Below are 20374 nucleotides of genomic sequence, written 5' to 3'. Positions count from 1 at the left end.
ATGCGTGAAGGAAAATTCGAATAAAGGTTAGAATCGTCGGAAATAAGGTCGGAAAATGAATTGGTTGATTGCTGAAGGTCCTTCCTTTGAGGGTAGACGCTGAAACGTCGGTCATTTAGGAAATAAAACGAGATCAATTGTTGTTGTAGGGTTTCATCAATATTCATAAGGAAACTCAAGGAAAGATGCTTGAAATGAGTTATGGAATGGAATAGGGAGCCTGTGAATTACGGGAATTAACTCCGTGAAAATATTTGGTTTTCTGGGACACTCAGAAGACTATTACGGAGCTAATTCATCTCAAATTTAGACCTCTTTAATATCTTTTTCATTTTCTATCATCTCAAGAAGATCAAAGAACATCCAAATTCGAGGATCTTATGTTTTTTGTTTCCTCGAAGAATTGATATTAGTACAACTTTGCTTTCGCCGTTTTATAATTGATGGCTGCAGCGGTAAGTGGTAGTCGAAATAAATAGATCGTAGATGTCATACACTAAACTTAGGTATTTTTTAACATAACGCCATCGAAATATAACTCGATTTGTGTCTGCATCGAAAGTTATTCTCAATTAAACATGTTAGCTTACTGGCCAAATTCTCGTCATTTGCGGGTTATGAGTTGTTAAAACCGACTGCAACAATCACTGGCGATCTTTATCGAACTCAGCTGAGCATAAATCATGAATCCATACAAATCTATAGCAAAATTCCTGAATGTCTCAAAATTATGAATGAGAAAAATCTGAAAAATGAAATGAAGAAAATACTATATAAAAAAGCATACTACACTATGGATGAATTTTGGTTAAGTCATTTTGAATAGTTTTTCCTTAAATATGATGTTTGTGATATACTCAAATGTTAACTATATTTTTGTACATTTATATTTTAACTTATGGAGATCTATCTTGCATATGCATGTTTTAGCATATTTAACTTGTATTTAACTTTGACGCCCCATGTAAAACGTTGATGAGTTAAAATTATTCACTTTCTATTTCTGTGAACGTAGTTAGTGCGTTTGTGCCGAGCATTGAAATCAATATAACGAGAAACATGATAAAGTAATTATGTGATTTTTCTTTGCAACTATTGTCATTGTTTAAGCATTTCTGGCATTTATAATTCCCAATCATGAACCAACATCCAATATGCATTCGTTTTTCTTTGATGCGATACCCAAGTCTATTACAGACTACGGGCAGAAAATTCCATACCAAAGGTGACCTTTTCCTCAATATCGTACCAACGATCTCTCCCCCACTAATAAATAAAGCCATAATCCGTTCATCACGATCATAATAAACCAAATAATAAGAAAACGTTCGTAGAACTCGAGATCATCCAATCCCTGCGTAGCGCACTCCTGAACAAAGAAGAGCGTTTTCGAAGTTATTCAACACAAACCATGATATTACACTAAATGGGTAACTCAAGACATCAAAGGAACAGCCCGACACGGAGAGAGGCTGTGCCGCCAGAGAGAAGACGTGTTGATGGGGATTACTTTGCTTCTAAATGATAAATTAACTCTGCATTGTTATGTAATACAGGACGACGTTAGTAGTTATTAGTATAAGGGCTCTGACGGTACGAAAGATGCTTAGTAATTCCATGTTTGATTATGAATTTACAGCTGAAAAGGCAGAAAGGAAATTTATGCTAAGCAGATTCTGGCTTATGAGTCTTCTCTAATTTTGTTGCCTTTGAGGCTGTAGAGGTTCCTGGAGGAGCTTGATGAGTTATTTACGCTGGAAAAAATTGGGCTGTCACATATCTGACAGGAGCTTAAGACGTTCTCTGAATGTTTGTACTTCAGAGACGAAAAGAATATTAAAGCATCATGAGAAAACAAGAAACTAACCTGAAGTTAAACTTCTGAGCATTGAATTATCTGAGTTAGTTTGTTAAAATGATGTTATTCAGGCTAAAAGAAGGTTTTCACCAGAATGCATAGGCGTTCAACTTTGCTTCCGCCGTTTTTTTCGAAATTCCAGACTTTATCATGAAAATCTGGTTAAACATTTATGATTAAAAGTATTGTCCATCGTTGGCCACTACTTTCTCCCATCTTTCGGGCAGCGTACGAATCCCGCGTTTAAAAAACTGGTCATCTTTTGAAGTGATCCACGAATCGATCCAATTTTTTACTTCTTCATAAGACCGGAATCGCTGGTCGGCCAGGCTATGTGCCATTGATGGAAACAAATGATGGTCCGAGGGAGCAACGTCTGGAGAATACGGCGGGCGGGGTAGGACTCCCCATTTCAACTTTTTCATGTCTAGACCACTTTCGCAACATGGGGTCGAGCATTGTTCATTACAGTACTAAAAACAATGCTGTAATGAACTCATTGTAGCATTTTTTTCAGTTATATTATTGGTTTTGTGGTTGTCTACACTGGTCCGATCCTATCAAATTTTAACACGCGTCAATTGTCAATATAATTTGGATATAGTGAAATGATTTGCAACATAATTCGCAATTTCTCTTAATTCTGGTGTTGAATCGATTTCTTCAGATTTAATTAATGAATTTAATGTGTAATTATAATTTATTTCAAAATTCGAAACGTACGATTCACATTCAAATTTCGTAATCAGTCGATTTTCGACAGTAACACCAACTGCCAAGATACAATACAAAAGTCACTAGGATATATCATCTGAATTTTCCTTTGAATGAACAATACTGTGTTGGAGATTCTAAAAAAGTATAACGACGAAAATCTAAGGAGCAGCTGCGCAAAATTTTAGGGGCGCAGTCACTTAATAAAACAAGAATAAATTTCAGAGACATAATTGTTTTCACAGTGAAACTTCCACTATTTGTAGTCAAATAATTAAATTATGGGGAGCCAATTTCTTTGAATCGGATAGGTGCTCTCAACTAGTTATGAAAACACAAATAGGTACTAAAGGCACCTTTAAGAACTACGTCATCTTTTTACTATACTATAGTTAAAAATAAGACTTCATGTGGAATTGAAAAGATGCCTGAGAGGAATACAAGGCTCCTCCAAATAAAATTAAGATAAATCAGGCAAAGCAGGGAGGCAAAATTTTATTTTGTCGGGGCGAAAATGTCGGAGGCCCTGCTAAACAGTAAAGCTTTCTGTGGTCTCTATTTAGCCGACGAGGAAATTTAAGGTGTCCAACTAACCTGAGCACCCGGTGAGAGTGGAAAGTTCGACAATGTTGAAATGCATAATAATCGATATAACTAAAAATCTAGTCGATTTCACGTTCTAGAGCAATCATTTCTTCGCGCGATCACCCCGATCGCGCGACCAAGTCGCGCGACTGAATACGCGTTGACGTCTCTCCACAACACGGTCACCCCTCGCTGCGTAAAAGAACGCGTCGATCTCGAGATAACGAATTCCCGGCATCGCCAAGCTGTCAAAAGTCCCCGAACGTCGACCGAGAGGGCATCAACATATTTAATAACGGAGTCGCGTCGCGTCAGGGCGCAGTATTTTTAAATTAAGTGCCAACTCTTCAGTGTCAGCCGTTCTGGCGTAATGGATGCCGCGGCCAGAAAAGTAAAATGAGTTTCACAACGTTCCGTTCGCGTTTTAATTCCGAAATTCTTTTGGCGTTCGCTGAAGCGTGAGGATAATCTCGTACTTTGAAAGGGGGGGGAGCAGCAGGAGGCTGTTGAAGGGCCCCATCCTCGACCAAGACTGCTGAAGCGTCCCGCGGGATGATATAGTTGGTGTTTTATTGTAATTGACCGTCAGACTTTTTTTCATAATTTTTATATTGTTCTTTTTGTGACTTTTTTGTTTTTTCATTGGACTCTTTTCTTGTTAGTGACAACGTAAGGTGATTCCTCTTATTCTCCTCGATGAAAAGTGACTCTTTCTGTCCGTGAGATGGCGTTATGGCTGTCGCGCTACACTCTACTTTGGTCCCGGCGATTTTTATGGGGCTCGCCGCGTTGCAGCAGAGTCACCCCTCCACGATGCTGTGTGGAGGGTATCTGATCGCTGTATTGCCTAACTGAAGTGTATACCAGTGATCTCTGGACGAAACACCGTGATCCCTAGAGAGAGGGAGCTCTTACCTATACTTGATTTGTCTCGAAAAAGTCTCGGTACACGCTAAATATTCTTTCTATATAACGGGTGTTTCTTTTTCGAAGTACATAACTTTAAGTTGGCATTACGGTTCAAGATGGCGACCGATTTAACAGCTGTCAAGTGATTAATTCTCAGTTTGGTATGGCAATTCATCTTGAATAGACTCTCATTCCTGAACAACGCTTGAAAATAGTGCAATTTTATTTCGAAAATAATGGTTCTGTGCGGAATACGTATCGCGCACTACGTCCATTAGCGATGAAGAGCACTTCTGGTTGAATGGCTACGTCAACAAACAAAACTGTCGCATTTGGAGTGAAGCTAATCCTCAAGCGTATGTCGAAACACCGTTACATCCAGAAAAACTGACTGTTTGGTGCGCTTTATGGGCTGGTAGAATCATTGGTCCGTACTTCTTCAAAAACGATGATGGCCAGAAGGTTACAGTCAATGGTGATCGGTAAAGAGCCATGATAACTAACTTTTTCATTCCTGAATTGAAGAACCATGATGTCCAGGAGTCGTGGTTCCAACAAGACGGCGCAACATGTCACACAGCTCGTGCCACAATCGATTCATTGAAAGACACGTTTGGTGACCGCCTAATTTCACATTTTGGACATGTGAATTGGCCTATGCGGATAAGTCACAAACCCTTGACCATTTGGAAGACAACATTCGCCGTGTTATTGCCGATATACGGCCACAAATGTCGGAAAAAGTCATCGAAAATCGGACGTCCAGATTGGACTACATCCGAGCCAGCCGTGGCGGTCATATGCCAGAAATCATATTTAAAATGTAATGCCACAAGATTATCTTGGGGATAAATAAAATTCTAGTCAATCGAATAATCCCTCGTTGTTTTATTGCAATTTAAAGTTCTATAGCTCTAAAAAAAAACACCCTTTATATAGTAAATCAACAAACATAACTCTTAGCTTACTTAAAACCAGAATCTCTCCAACCTAATCTATCCTCACGTTGATTTGTGGGAAGGACAAGAAAAAAGTTGATGATTTATTCTGAATATATAAAGGAATTAAGCGGATGGCACGCTCTGTTTCTTGGGCTGAGTGGAGACGAATCAATCAGGATATGTGATTACACAGAAAGATATAGAGAAACCCCATGAAATCATGTCAAAATCGTTTCGCTACGCAGTTATTGCAAGATGCCCAAAAGGCCAGATGAAGTTATGGAGAAATGACGTTGTTTATTTTGCCACTGATGGTACTATGTTAGGTTACAAAAGGAATCACAGAATATTGCAACAGTTTATCATTATTCGTGTGAATATTATAGTTACGTATTGATTTTATTCGCATTCTCCGAATACACTTTTAACATTTCGATAATCAAGGGAAAATTATATTCTTCGTGAAGCTCAAAGTTTTGCGGAAATTTGAATTCGAAATTTGGGAGAAAAAAAAATTTAATTCCATCCAAAAATCTTTATATCTCCTGAATTATTCGTCACAGACTCCTCAAATAAAAACGTTTTTCAAACATCAAGTTGCCATCTAAGACTTACTGAGGTTTCAAGGGCTTAGCTTACGTTCAGGATAAGTTGCAGCCTCGGGAATATAATCAATTTTTATCTCGAAAATTTCAGATTGTTTATTTTATATTTATAATGTATGTGGCGATAAAAGAAGAAATAATAAAACTAATTCAATAAAATGTTGGCACGAAATCGTGGAGGAAAACTACTCTTATCAATTAATCTTCAAATTAATTTAAATGAGATACTTCAAACTACTACTTCAAATTTCAAAAATTTTTGTGTTTCCTTCACTCAAACAATTTCCAACGTTTATTATCGTAGATACTGTACCAAAAACGACTCCATTGTGCTCACAAAACTGCGTTGTTGTCCATCACAAACCATTTCGTTGAGTGAACGCTGACGCCAACATGTTTCAATAATTCATTGGATTTTATTGATAAAATGACGTTATTGTCATTATCAGATTGCCATTTCCGTTTATTTATGATTCTTTTATGATGCGGCGCGATGCATTCTTTATGTGGCATCAAATAACACAATGGACGCGGTTTACAGCGCTAATTTTGAAGCCAACACGGTAAAATTTTACACTGATGGTGATGGACCACCGGTAGGGTTGGCTGATCAGGGACGGTGGGAGAGGGGATGAATTGATAAGGGCATTTTTGTTGATATCTGAAACAATTTTGTTAATTATGTCATTACTATTATTTATTATACAAATTGAAGGTTTTTTTTTTTAAAGCTATAGAACTTTAAATTGCAATAAAACAACGATGGATTATTAGATTGACATGAATTTTATTTATCCGCAAGATAATCTTGTGGCATTACATTTTAAATATGATTTCTGGCATATGACCGCCACGGCTGGCTCGGATGTAGTCCAACTTTTCCTTTTGAATTCGCCTCTCGAAAAAATGAAAATCTGTCACCTGCCTAATCAAAGATTTGCAATAAATCAAAACAGCTTTGAAAGTGAACCTCTTACAGCCGCTAGTTCTATTAAAATATCTCTAGACTGGATCAGAACTCGATTTTTATCCTTGAAAAGTTAAACATGGCCCTAATTAACTCGCTCTTAATTTATAGTTCTCCTCAATCTACATAAATCTGTTTTGAATCGGTGATTTATAAGTTGTAATTAAGTCATAGATGGAGTTGACAGGTTGTTTGATGACAAATTGCTGCAAAGTGAAAATTGTTTCGAAGTTTCAGCACAAAATCGAGGAGAGGGCTCTGATCTGTTAGTGAACTTGGCAAACAAAGACGAAAAGGAGATTTGTTGTTTGTTCATCTTGAAATTGGCACTATGCTCCTTTTTGAATTGTCATAATTTACAAATCTTGTAACGAAATGCATTGATTTGTATGCAAATTGTTGCAAACAGTTAAACGGCTTATTCAAAATCTCCATTCATCATTTGACGAAAGACTTCTCCTATGTTTGACACTGATGTCTTTCATACTTGGTTCAAAGACAAGCCTACTACAAATAATCAAGAACCAGGTATGGGAGATGTTAAATATGTCGGCATGTAACACGTTTTCCAAGTGCAGCTTTTCTGAGCCCCAAGCTAACTAAAGGAGGCGACGCATATTTGACAGCAGGCAATGAAAACATATTTCGCCCCTTGGAATATTAATTGAGATGCCGCTAAGGAAGAAGAGAAGGAGTTGTGTTGCGAGCATGGGCGTAGAAAGGTTTTGGGATGATATGGACATTTAATAAGTCTTGGTGGGAGGTTTTTGCGGAACTAAAGAGGAGGATGGGTAACAAATTTGACTGCATTGCCTCTTCCAACTTGAGAATCTGATATATCCACTTATGAAGGAAGAAAATTGAGCAAACTTGTTGGTTTAATATGGGCGTTTTGATGATATATGATACTTACGAAGGGGATGCAACTGAATTATTTTTTCTTTTTGAAAATGTCTCCATCATTATACCTTTTGGAAATATGCTCTCTATGAAACTTCTTGAACCAATCAGAGAAAATGGATTGGGTGATCTTTGAGTGAACATATTATACAGGAAAAATTACTTCGAATTGTAATCTTTTATTTATACGTATTTGTTACTTTAACTCATATCTATTGTGTAGCGTTGATAAAGTTCAAATACATAGACGAAATGTTATCTTAGCCTGATTCCAATGGTTCAAACTCTGTAATTTTTAATTCAATCAGTGAAAATAATAAAAATTCGTAATGCAACTTTCTTGTATTTTGAAATCAGCGGTTCCACAGCTTTATATCTGTATTTCGCATAAATAAAAGACCATAAAGCAGTCAATTACGACTTCACCACGTCTATAGAGTAAGTAGAAAAATCTGGAGTTTTGAGAATTCTTTGGCATTTATCCAGATTTTGCGCTTGTTAGTTTTCTGTGTCGCAGGCAGTTCTCCTTACCGACTTCATGATCTGCATTGAACTGACTTCACTTTAAAAGCACATCGGCAGAGCTTTCATTCATTGAAGCCGCTCCTTCGGGCGACGCCCCTGTGTCTCCATCTCTGTACAGTCGTCATAAGACGTGTTTGTGCAAGTGGTAAAATTACGGTACCTCCAGCTATTTAACATATGGGAATTTTATTAGCGACCAAATAGGAGTCGGGTTTAAGTAACGACATACTGAATGATTAACGAACAGAGTGACATAATTATGGGACAATTACTTTCAAGAATGCAAGAAAACTTTGACAGTCGTCTTCAAGTGATGATAGCTAATTAATGTGTATATTAGATTTGGGCATGGTCTTCTTTGGCTTCTCATGCGTGAAATGGGCCACAAATGTCTGTTTTAATGAAGATACGGGGGATTTTCTGGTGGTAAACCATTTCAGACCAGACTTTATGTAGGATCTATTTCAAGACCAGAGGAGGACTGTTGATTGTTTTATAGAGAGCTATGCTCACACAGTTTTTCAGTAGAAGTAATGATAATAAAACTTGGTTGCTAATATGGTCCATAAAGATATTTCAATCTTCCACAGATACGATCCTCATTATTTTATAAATGGATTCAAGTACGAAAAATATGATGAGAATGCCATATTTCATAGACTTTTTCAATTTTCTTATCACCTTTTTTGTATCCGAATCTATATTAATCAACATGGAAACTAGAAGTAGAAGTAACGGGAGTTTTTTCGAGGTATATAACTTTGAGTTGGCATTACTGTTCAAGATAGCGACCGATTTAACAGCTGTCAAGTGATTTACTCTCAGTTTGGTTTGGAAATTCATCATGAATAGACTCACGCCTGAAAAATGCTTGCAAATAGTGCAATTCCATTTTGAAAATAATGGTTCTGTGCGGATAAATAAAATTCATGTCAATCGAATAATCCATCGTTGTTCTATTGCAATTTAAAGTTCTATAGCTCTAAAAATAACACCCTCCAGAAGCTCGTTTTGTAATTTATAATAGCCTAGAACATTATGTTGCAATACTAGAAGACTATCAAATCATCGTTCAATCTTTCCTTTGTAGACGAGGCCCGTCAAAGGGACTAACGTATAAGAAGCAGCTATAGAAATTAGAAATTCTGGATCCCTCTGAGATACCCACACTATTATTGCATTTGAAGCAGCTAATAACATTCTTCAGGCTAGCTGTGAATAACAAAACCCCGATATATATTCATAGCAAGGTCTCATAATGACATTTGAAGCAATTCAACCATCAACGAAGACGCATTTGTATGTAGATCCATTTAAAGAAGACTATGCAGCTATGCCTGTCATTAAAAAGGCATATTTTCGAACCCACTTGGTAGTCCTTATGCCGATTACGTTCATTTTTATAGCCGACAGCGTTTCGTCCCAAATAGGAATTCACCGGAAGGTCTTCGAACGTAATTCACCTGTCCGATTGAAAAAAAAAGGAGCTTCCAATATCGAATCTGGCCACCGAATAATGAAATATTCAAATTTTGTTTATACAGAAGATAACAAATCACCGGATAAAAAATGTTCGACACAGTCTGGAGGGAATATAAGCGATTAAAAGACAAATTGTTAAGACATCCTTGTCAAGTGTAATAATACACTGCATGAATAAGTGACAGTTTAAGCTGATGATATATAAAGCTCATATTACGGTAAAACTGGATTTTCGGAGTTCGTTAATCAGGCTTCAACGAGCGCAAGTCTTAGGCCAAGGACTGGAGCTAATATATAATAATTAGGAGGACGTTTTCTGTATGTAAATCTTCGAACTTCATTGTGTTCCACCGCGAAACATTGTGGATGGAACCCTCGGGATAGTTGAGGAATATTTACGTTTGAATATCCAGAATATCATCTCCGATTGAATATTCTGTTCGAATAAAGAAAAATAAAGTTCTATTCCAATCAATTTCTTCATTAACATTGTGACAGTTTTTTATGGTTTCTATCAACCTGAAATTCTATCAAAAAAATTGAGGATATTGTAAAGTATTATTTTCTTAATGGTTTTAACTGTAAAGGATTAACCATTTCTTTTTGGCTGGCCTTAATTCTTGTGTCAACTGCACCTTGAAAGAATGGTGATGAAAATCCAAATGCAAAATACGCCAATGCTTGACGTAAGAGAGACCCAATTGTTGTGCGCGCCGAGGAATGGATGAATTTGGATCTTTTTCAACACTTTCACGTACAGCAGCAATATTTTCGGTACATTTCGATGTACACTGTCTTACAAATTGTACGCTCAGATGGACGACCAAAATCTGCCCGTAATACACGAAAGGTACTTACTACAGAATCATTATTTTTGTAGTTATCACAATTTTCACTCGCTGAGCAGTAAATAAACGATTCATATTGTTAAATGGCTAACCCATAGAGTTTAAACTAAACGAAGTATACGCACAACTTTACATGTCCCCAACATGGTAAGATTACGTTGTCGGATTTTGATATATTTTCAAATCCACAATTTTACTCATTATGAATTCATATTATTATATATTGAATGAAATATATTTATTTGAGTGATTCCCGATTAAATATGCAATTTGAATATTTGGAATCCGATATATTTTCCAATTGTCGAATTTATAACAAGCAGAATATTTATTATTTTCTGTATCTATCTGCTGAAATCCAAGGTTTGGCAACTTTGGCTCTCCTGCTGTCATCGGTTGTTTCACGTCGTTTGGCGCGCTTGAAGTTTGTTTTTTGAATTTCTGAGGTATTTATTTCAATATATGTTGAGTTGATATGAAACGTTGATTCACTATGGTACATAAGAAGTGCGTTCTTTGTGGAGAAACTCGCGAATTGAGTGAAATATCGTATCACTCATATGTTTTAATTTCCGCGCGCTTCTTGTCAAATTTGATAGTTCATGTTGGGGACAAAATTTGCTTACTGAAAATGTACATATGACGCTTCGGATGACAGTTACGTTTGACATGTCAATAAAACTGAGCTGTTAAATCTAGACCACGGTTGAGCCAGTATTTTGCGAACTTAAATTTTGAAATCGCAGACAGGAATTTCTTCATCCCAAAGTTGATCATAACTGAAACTACTCTATTTAAATTAATTACAAAACTAATGAACTTAAACTTCTTTTTCCTGTATAATCTTAATTGGGAATAATCCGGACCTATTTAAAAACCAAAAAAAAAGTTGGGCTGTGTTCAGAAGATAAATGAGTACAATATATTCAAATAACGATTATCGTGGTTTTGATCCAATATCAATAGAGCCATCACCAAACACTCGCCCTATAAAAAAGACATTTTCAAGAACGTCCTGCTACATATCAAGTGAAACCAACAAAAAAACTAATAGAAAAAACGATCCCAAACCTGTCGATACAAAATCCTCGAGATTCTACCAAAAACACATTTCGAATTCAATCAATTACGTATTCGTTTAAGATTATAAACGACGATTAAGCCAGACATAACGATATCTAGACACTTTCTCCCACGCCAAACCGGTTGTGAGATAAAAGCTCGATTGTGCTCTGTACAAAGCCGAAATCTAAATAGATCGATCTCGTTTTCTTATGCATCGGCCCAACGTGCTAAACACACTCGAGTTAACGGTCCATACCTGTCAACTATTAACGATAATTGCCAGACGCGTGGTTATCTAACAACTCTTTATTACGCCATTCAAATCTCTTAACTGCTAGGTGTTCACAGATTGTGTAATTAGGTAGGGGTGGAGAGGGGTGTCTGAGTCAACGCTTTGTTGGGGGTTGTTTGTATTTGGAGGCGATTCCGATGTTGTCTAGAGTGTCCCAAGCAGGTAGTGTAGAATGGAGATTACTTATCTGCTCGAACGAGTGGTTTTAGATCTGCCGAAATTGCTGAGGGGGCGTTAATAGCGTATTTCGTTTGAGTATGTACGAGCCAATTACCATACCGGATGAACGTTGGTTTTTGCGATATCTTCGTTGTTTAGAGTGAATTTCGATCGACTGAAGTACCTATGCTGGTTAATGAGTTCCTCTGCAAAATGTCTAATCAATACTGCTGAAGTTCAGAACATGTACAAAGATGATTATAGTCAAGAGTTTGTGCATACTCGAATTAATTATTTTTTTATCATCCTTCGTGTAGAACTTTACTTCTTTCGTTGTGTTCCGAAATTCGGCGCTTTATTGTAAACATGTTATACATTTATGACTCAAAGTTTTGTCCATCGCTGGCCACTACTTTTTTCCATCTTACAAGCAGAGTACAAATCCCAAGTTGGAGAAACTGGCCATCTTTTGATGCGATTCACGAATCGGTCCAACTTTTCCAAGTATGTCTTGACCACTTTCGCAACATGATGGGATCGAGCATTGTCATGCTAAAATCACTTTATCATGTCTCTCGTTGTATTGCGGCCGTTTGTCTTTCAATGCTCGGCTCAAACGCATTAATTTCGCCCGATAACGATCGCTTGTTATTGTTTCAGTCGGTTTTGACAACTCATAATACAGTACGCCGAGCTGATCCTACCAAATAATGAGTATGACATTGGAACCGTGAATATTCGGATTGGCTAGCGACGTGGAAGCATGGCCAGGATATCCCCATAATTTTATGCACTTGGGATTGTCCTAATGATCGCATTTCTCGTGTCCAGTCAAAATGCAATGACGAAATCTCTTCCATATTTGCCTTGCAAGCAGCTGTTCACAAGAAAACAAACGCCATTCAACATCTCTCGACTCCAACTCGTACGGCACCCAATTTCCTTGTTTCTGAATAATTCCCATGACTTTCAGGCATTTTGAAATGGCTTGTTGCGTCACTCCCAAAGATCCTGTCAATTCTTGTTGCGTTTGTTACGAGTCTTGATCAAGTAAAGCCTCCAATTTTACATCTTCGAAAAGCTTCTCTCTTCCACTGTCATGCTGGTCTTCGACGTCAAAATCACCGTCCTTGAAGCGTTGAAACTACTCTCGGCATGTTCTTTCACTAATAGCGGCCTCACCATAGGTATTTGTGAGCATTTCATTAGCCTCAGCCGCAGATTTCTTCATATTAAAGCAGAGTATTAAATCCTCCCACAAATGACGAGAATTTGGCCCGTAAGCTGACATGTTTAATTGAGAATAACTTTTGATGCAGACACAAACTGACTAATATTTCGATGGCGTTATGTTTACAAATACCTAAGCTCATTGTATGACATCTACGATCTATTCATTTCGACTACCACTTACCGCCACATGCATCTATTGCAAAACGGCGAAAGCAAAGTTGTGAGCCTAATAGTTTTCACTAAATATAAATATTTCAAATATATACATTGTGTCACGATTCTTCTGAAATAGCAATTACAATATCTATCAACATCTGATTACTAAAACGTGAGATACAGAAATCCAAAAAAAGTTCATGTTTGGTCAAGCTCAAGACTCACCTTTGTTCAGGTTCATCTATGACCCAAACTGAGAATCCATACCGAATCTCAACTAAATCGCATGAAAATTGTATAATTTAAGGTTATTACAAGAATCAGCAACAGACAGACACAAAATCAAAGTTTGTCTCAAATTCATTTTATTAGAGGATATTTTGCAATCTGAGATTAAAAGTTCTTTTCATCTCAACAAAGATCACAAACCTTCCTCTGCCGTTGGTAGTCTCGACAGCAAAACCTGCTTCACCTGAATCACACTTATACAGACTAAAATCTGATAGTACTACTACGCCAACCGCTTAGTAAACTTTCATCAGCATCCTCCTCAAGATCTCTCAACCCATCCAAAATAAAACCGTCAAAACCTTGCTCCTTCCCAGCACACACATCAGATAGAGACGTTCAGGAAGTTCAACAGTGTCAGAAGTGTCACCTATGGGATCTCATTACTCTCGAAACACAGCCCGCCCTCATGCATATCTCTATATAGGCATTATTCCTTTGAAAAACACCAGGCGGTTACGTCTGTCTCATCTGCTCAAACGAGAGAGAGTCGTGATCTGGCTCAGTTTCCATACATCAACAACTGAAGAATCCCGGTCACGACTGAAAGTCACGTTTACCGTTGACTGACGTACGTTGAACAAGTGCCGGTCGCTCTGAAATTGAGAGTGATATTCCAACGACTCAAAATAGATCAATCCTTCTGCTCGCAGCATCCTAGGACTGATTGGCACGAACTCCGTGGAAGCGACAGCCATTGTTATCTGCTTGTAGTGTCGGTTAGACGATACTGGAGGATTGATGAACCTGAACTGGCTTGAATCGATACTCATTTTGAAGGTTTTTTTTTTGTACTGTTAATCTTGTGAAGGGATGTTAAGTCCTAGTTGAAAATTGTATCAAACGATCAAGTTGATGTGTCTAATGAAGAGTTTATGGTTACATTTAATTTTATATGTCTTTCTGACCGACATCAAGGCTCTTCTAGTTAGGTATGCCGAATTCATGAAGACCGTAGAAAGAATATCTTGATTTGAATGATTCAGTCTGAAACATTGTTAAATACAAGGTAAAGAGTTTTCCAGTAAGAGGTTTCATTTTGAGTAGCCTACTAACGGGTGTTTTTTTTCGAGGTATATAACTTTAAGTTGGCATTACTGTTTTAAATGGAGACCAATTTCACAGCTGTCAAGTGATTTATTCTCAGTTTGGTTTGGCAATTCATCATGAATAGACTCACGCCTGAACAACGCTTGCAAATAGTGCAATTTTATTTCGAAAATAATGGTTCTGTGCGGAATACGTATCGCGCACTACGTCCATTTTATTTTGTTTAGCGATGAAGCGCACTTCTGGTTGAATGGCTACGTCAACAAGCAAAACTGCCGCATTAAGAGTGATGCTAATCCTCAAGTGTAGATCGAAACACCGTTACATCCAGAAAAACTGACTCTTTGGTGCTCTTTATGGGCTGGTGGAATCATTGGTCCCTACTTCTTCAAAAACGATGATGGCCAGAACGTTACAGTCAATGGTGATTGTTATAGAGCCATGATTACTAACTTTTTCATTCCTGAATTGAACAACCATGATGTCCAGGAGCTGTGGTTCCAACAAGACGGCGCAACATGATGTCGTACAGCTAGTGCTACAATCGATTTTTTGAAATACACTTTTGGTGACCGCCTAATTTCACGTTATGGACCTGTGAATTGGCATCCAAGATCTTGCGATTTAACACCCCTAGACTACTTTCTGTGGGACTATGTTAAGTGATTGGTCTATGCGGATAAGCCACAAACCCTTGACCATTTGGAAGACAACATTCGCCGTGTTATTGCCGTTGTACGGCCACAAATGTTGGAAAAAGTCATTGAAAATTGGACGTCCAGATTGGACTACATCCGAGCCAGCCGTGGCGGTCATATGCCAGAAATCATATTTAAAATGTAATGCCACAAGATTATCTAGTGGATAAATAAAATTTATGTCAATCGAATAATCCATCGTTGTTTTATTGCAATTTAAAGTTCTATAGCTCTAAAAAACACCCTTTAGTTTGTTAAAATATCAAGCTACTTGGCTTGATGAATCCCTAGTGGTATTGACAAAAACGCAGGTTTATCGATTCCTCATCGATCTAGAATGAAGTGTATACAAATCCATATTCATGAGATTTTATTTCTTGGTATCATTTGAGTATTTACCACTTTTGTGTATATATCTCCAATTTTGGAATACCTTGTTTAGAGCTTCGATACAAGGAAGTTTTATTCAGTAGTTCAGTGATTATTTCATTCAGTTCTCTTGAGATAGATAGAGAACTATTCATGAAATCAGATGAAGAAGAAGATAAGAAGATTTTTTGAATAATGTATTTCATTTATTCGTACTTGAAAGACATTTCATGAAAGATACAAAAAGTATCAAATTGTCATTTTTATGATAAATGAGGAAATTTAGAGAATCAACGAAATTCTATAAGTATTTATGCAAAACGAAACTCTTTTGAACAAACATTGAATTGAATCACCAGAGAACCGGAAATAATAAATCCATACGAAATTTGGTTTTCTCAACAAATGTATTTCATAATAAGACAAAAAAATCTTGAGCAAAAAAAATCATTTTCCCCACTTTCCTTTTCCTCCTCCTCCTCCACCGCCTCCATAACCGCCACCACCCCCTCCACCGCAACAAGTGGGGGCAGGATGGTAGGTTTGCACTGGTACCACAGCGACCGGAACATAAGCAACCTGAGCAGGTCTATGTACCATCCTTGGAGGTGGTCTGGCTGGTGCCTTCTTCACCTGCACTTGGATGTGGACGTTGTAGACCTTCGCAGGGGCTGGTTGGGAACAACCCCCTCCACATCCACAGCCTCCTCCACCCCCTCCACAGCGTTTGCGTCGGTTGTTTGGCATCGTTTGAACGCCATCTGGACTTGTCACTGGTGGTGGTTGAAGAGCTCTGAGGACAAGGTTCTGTTCGGGGGCCTCTGGGTTGAGTTCTTGGCCCTTGGTGAGGCAGATGGTGAAGGTTACCAGGAGGGTGGATATGGTTACCTGAAAGCCAAATATTATAATGTGAAATGTTATTTAGATATTGTCAGAAATTTGATATTCAACTCTTCAACTTTTCGGGCTCTGGTATGTAACATAAAAGGGTTGTCTCGATAAAGACATTCAGTTGTTCTATTTAAATCCAGCTTTTTAGTTATTCAAATTTGACTTACACCTGACCACATCTCGAAAATTCATATTTTCTAAATTTCAATGCTCTTAAAATCTTCTGGCTACTGATGAAAATGCAGAAAATATTGCAATATAAAACAGAAAAATCTTCCTATCATGGAAATTGGGGAAATCTCAACAAGGAATGTTGAAATATCCAAACTGGATCCAAATGATCAGAGGATATCTCGATAGAAAATGTCTGAATTGTCATAAGTACTCAAATTAAAGGATGCCAGGCGAATGTAGCGGTTTTCAGTTTAATGTTCAAAGTTAAATATTCATTTATTTTGTTTTTCAATATCCAGATTGGATGCGAATAGAACGATCAAGACGGAAGAGAATCAGTAATTGTGCTAAACGTACCAAAAATTAATGAAAATCACTGAGAATTTCACATAAAGTTATATTTTTATATTCTCATACCCTATAAAATATCTGAATTCTTCTGGAGATAATTTTGTAATAAATAACCAAATAATATTCTAAAAATTCATAATTCCCTAAAGTATATATTCGGAACGTCCAGAGAACCCAGTTTTATTTTTAATGTTATTTCAACTTCAAATGATGAATGATATTTCAGAATTTGCCGTAGGTATATCTTGAATCATTCGGATATTGGAAAGAGCAGCAATCAAAATGATCATGATAATCAACAGAAAATTCTGAAAAACTTAGTACTTAATTCTTAACAACCCAAATAGTGGAAAATCACATTAGACAGTTGCAATAAAAAAAATTATTGATGACTTCTAGGCAGTTGGAGCTACCTACTTGTTGATGGAAATGATGATCGAAAAATTCATATAGCAACTCACCTGTTGTAGTATCATGACTGACGCTGCACTGACTTGCTCAACTCATGCACTGAAGTTATAACCATCAAGCTTTTTTATAAATCCTTATAATCCAATATCACATAATTATTCCTAATTATCTTGGAAAACTACTGGGGTAAAATACCGTCCAATACTCCTGGACCATATCCTGGAGACTCCTTGGAGCACTGAATGTGCGAAGCTATCATTTAAAATCAAGGTTTCACTGGATTTGTTACAAATAATGAAGCATTTCCGTCAACATCTCAGAGAAGGTGATCAAATTGTCTTGATGATAGCGAAGAAGCTTCAATTAGATGACGCCAACTCGGATGTTTAGGAAAGCGGAATTTCCACAACTTGTATTAGATAATTGCAGATCTGGGTCTAGAAATTACCGGCCAGGTGCTAGAAACAAAGCAGTTTAATCAGAAACAAGTCAGCCATAAAGTTTTACGTTATTGAATATTGTTAATAGGTTTAAATAAACAGGATATCCATTGAGAAAATTTCTAGGTGTATGAAGATAGTGTTTCCCCGTTGAACGTTTATGTTTTCTTCATTTAATAGGTAGTTTTTTAATCGTTCTGAGTATATACATAATGATCATTTAGACCTTTGACTTTTATGCTAAGGTACCAAACAAATGAGAGGTCCTCGAAGGAACACTTGAAGTACACTGAGAGCTAGTTCTCAGAATAGAAAAAATGTTTTTTATTATTTATTTTTATTAACTGAAATTTTCAAAAATTATATTTATATTTTTTTAGAGGCTGCTATTTCTCGTAGAAGCAAGATACAGACCTGAAACCGCAGCATATCCTAGATCAAGACTCTTTTTTCAAAAAACGTTTTATTTGAAGGGTCTGTGACGAATATTTCAGGAGATATAACGATTTTTCTATAAAAATTCAATTTTTACTGATTTTTCCCAAATTTCGAGCTGAAATTTCCTCAAAATGGTGAGGTCTACGAAAAATCTGTGACCGAAATCAATAAAGTTATGAAAGAGGTCTACGAAAAAAAAGTTTGGGAATCACTGTTATATAAAGATACCAGATATTGGCTTATATAATAACTACTATCACTACTTATACAACAAGCAGTCGTGGCCGAGCGGTTAAGGCGTCTGACTAGAAATCAGATTCCCTCTGGGAGCGTAGGTTCGAATCCTACCGACTGCGGTGAAATTTTTTTACATTTTAATTCATTCTGAAGGATTAAAAAAATTATCTTATCTACACATTATTTATTCGAAAAATATACCTGAAGACCCAAATTTCCAGAGTTTGAGATTCATACTTCAAAATGTTACTTTCCATGTTAACTTTTCCTATGTCACCAATTAGTTTTTGGCTTTTATAAATTTGTGGACTAAGTAATATTATATCCTACATTCTAACAATTTACATATACATTTTTTCCGTGCTTGTTTCTTGAGTTCATTTTCTTCAGTAACTCATCGAATGATCAAAAAATTCTACTACTCAACTCATGATCGATAGCAACCCCTCCATTTCTCAGTCTAAAACGATAGGGTCAACAAAGTGAATCGAATCACCCTCTCATACATAACCCTAAAAATGCAACGTCAGATATATAACAGAATTATTACCCCGTCAGATCCAAGATGAGGCTACCTTACAAATCCGACAAGGCGGCATCAACAAAAACGTAACACACCCCAATCAATCATCCCCAAATTCCATTCATCCCTACGCCCAAAAGAGTCAAAACATAAGTCAACGGATCAGGTATCTTTCTACTCCATTTTTTCAACCCTCCAATCGGCCATACATCTCCATAACCCCCACGATTGCTGTTCTCCTCCTGAAACCGAAGATTGATTGTAGTCAACTTTCGGGGTCTCGAACTGGACGCCCGAACGCTCCGCCAGGGGGCGCTCACCCTCCAACCCCCAACCCCCTTTTACAGCCCCGGGGTGACCTTAGGAACGTCGAATCCTCCTGTTTTATTCCGACGGTCAGATGTTCCGTGCTGTGGCGCACTTAGATCTTGTTTTATTTCACGAATTGCTCCGTTTCTGGATGAGACGTGCACCCATTTTATGGTTTATGTGTTTTATTGGAGACGTTCCGGCTAGTGTTATTGCCTCGGCTGTCAACAATATGTCCAATAGGATGTGAGAAATGTCGTCCGGTTATATTTATTATTCATTCACGGGAAATTGGTACAGAATTGGCAACGTCGTTTGGAATGGTTAAGAGAACAATTTTGAATTTCTTCATTTCAGTGCAAATTATGTTCTATGACTGGTTCAATGTGTCATGGTTTTCTGTAGCAACACCCAATAATCCAAGATCCAGTAAATTCCAATACATATATGTATCTGGAATAGGATCTCAGAAAAAACATTCCACATATCCTAAATGGCGTACTTACAGAATATTGCCAATTCAGGAAGGACTTAATGGAAAAATAGTTATCAGAAGCTGAGGAGAGTACGAGGCGTGTATTTAAAGTAAGGTCTCCAAGGCCATTGTATCGCCGCAAGTACCGCTAGATGAAATCCGGCAACACTGTTGTATACGTTGGGCCCCCCTCCACCAATCGACACCTGGTGGAGCTCATTAGGACGCTCTGTCTTGACGTAGCAGCCATTTGCGATGCAAGTGACGGTTGTCGCTCCCGCCAGGTGCGAGTTACGTTCAGTCATTACGTTGGCCGAAAAACTCCAAGATGTGCGCAGTAGAGACTCTATTCATTCAATTTTAGTGAATAACCTGCAATACCGAAAATTGTCAGCCAGGTGGGTCCCGAAAATACTTACCCCGGAGCACAAAGTCAAACGTGTCCAATATGCCCAAGACTTTCTCGCCAGTTTTGAAGAGG

At 37.5% G+C, this 20374-nt stretch overlaps 1 protein-coding gene and 1 non-coding gene across 2 annotated transcripts; one reads left to right on the top strand and one right to left on the bottom strand.

The window, feature by feature from the left end:
• Positions 1 to 15836: 15836 nt before the first annotated feature.
• LOC123676890 (hapless 2-like) lies at positions 15837 to 17829 on the bottom strand. The gene is made up of 2 exons (XM_045613159.1): positions 17522 to 17829; positions 15837 to 16532 (listed from the first exon to the last, which is right to left on the bottom strand). The coding sequence occupies exons 1-2, from the start codon at positions 17534 to 17536 to the stop codon at positions 16092 to 16094; spliced, it is 456 nt and encodes a 151-aa protein (XP_045469115.1). The 5' UTR covers positions 17537 to 17829; the 3' UTR covers positions 15837 to 16091.
• A 794-nt stretch (positions 17830 to 18623) lies between these two features.
• Trnas-aga lies at positions 18624 to 18705 on the top strand. Its single transcript has one exon. It is a non-coding gene; the product is annotated as a tRNA-Ser (tRNA).
• Positions 18706 to 20374: the final 1669 nt, after the last annotated feature.

The sequence above is a fragment of the Harmonia axyridis genome, chromosome 3, assembly GCF_914767665.1.
Source record: "Harmonia axyridis chromosome 3, icHarAxyr1.1, whole genome shotgun sequence".
NCBI lineage: Eukaryota > Metazoa > Arthropoda > Insecta > Coleoptera > Coccinellidae > Harmonia > Harmonia axyridis.
Note: the sequence above shows the minus strand (reverse complement) of the source record. Positions and strands in the feature narration are given on the sequence as shown.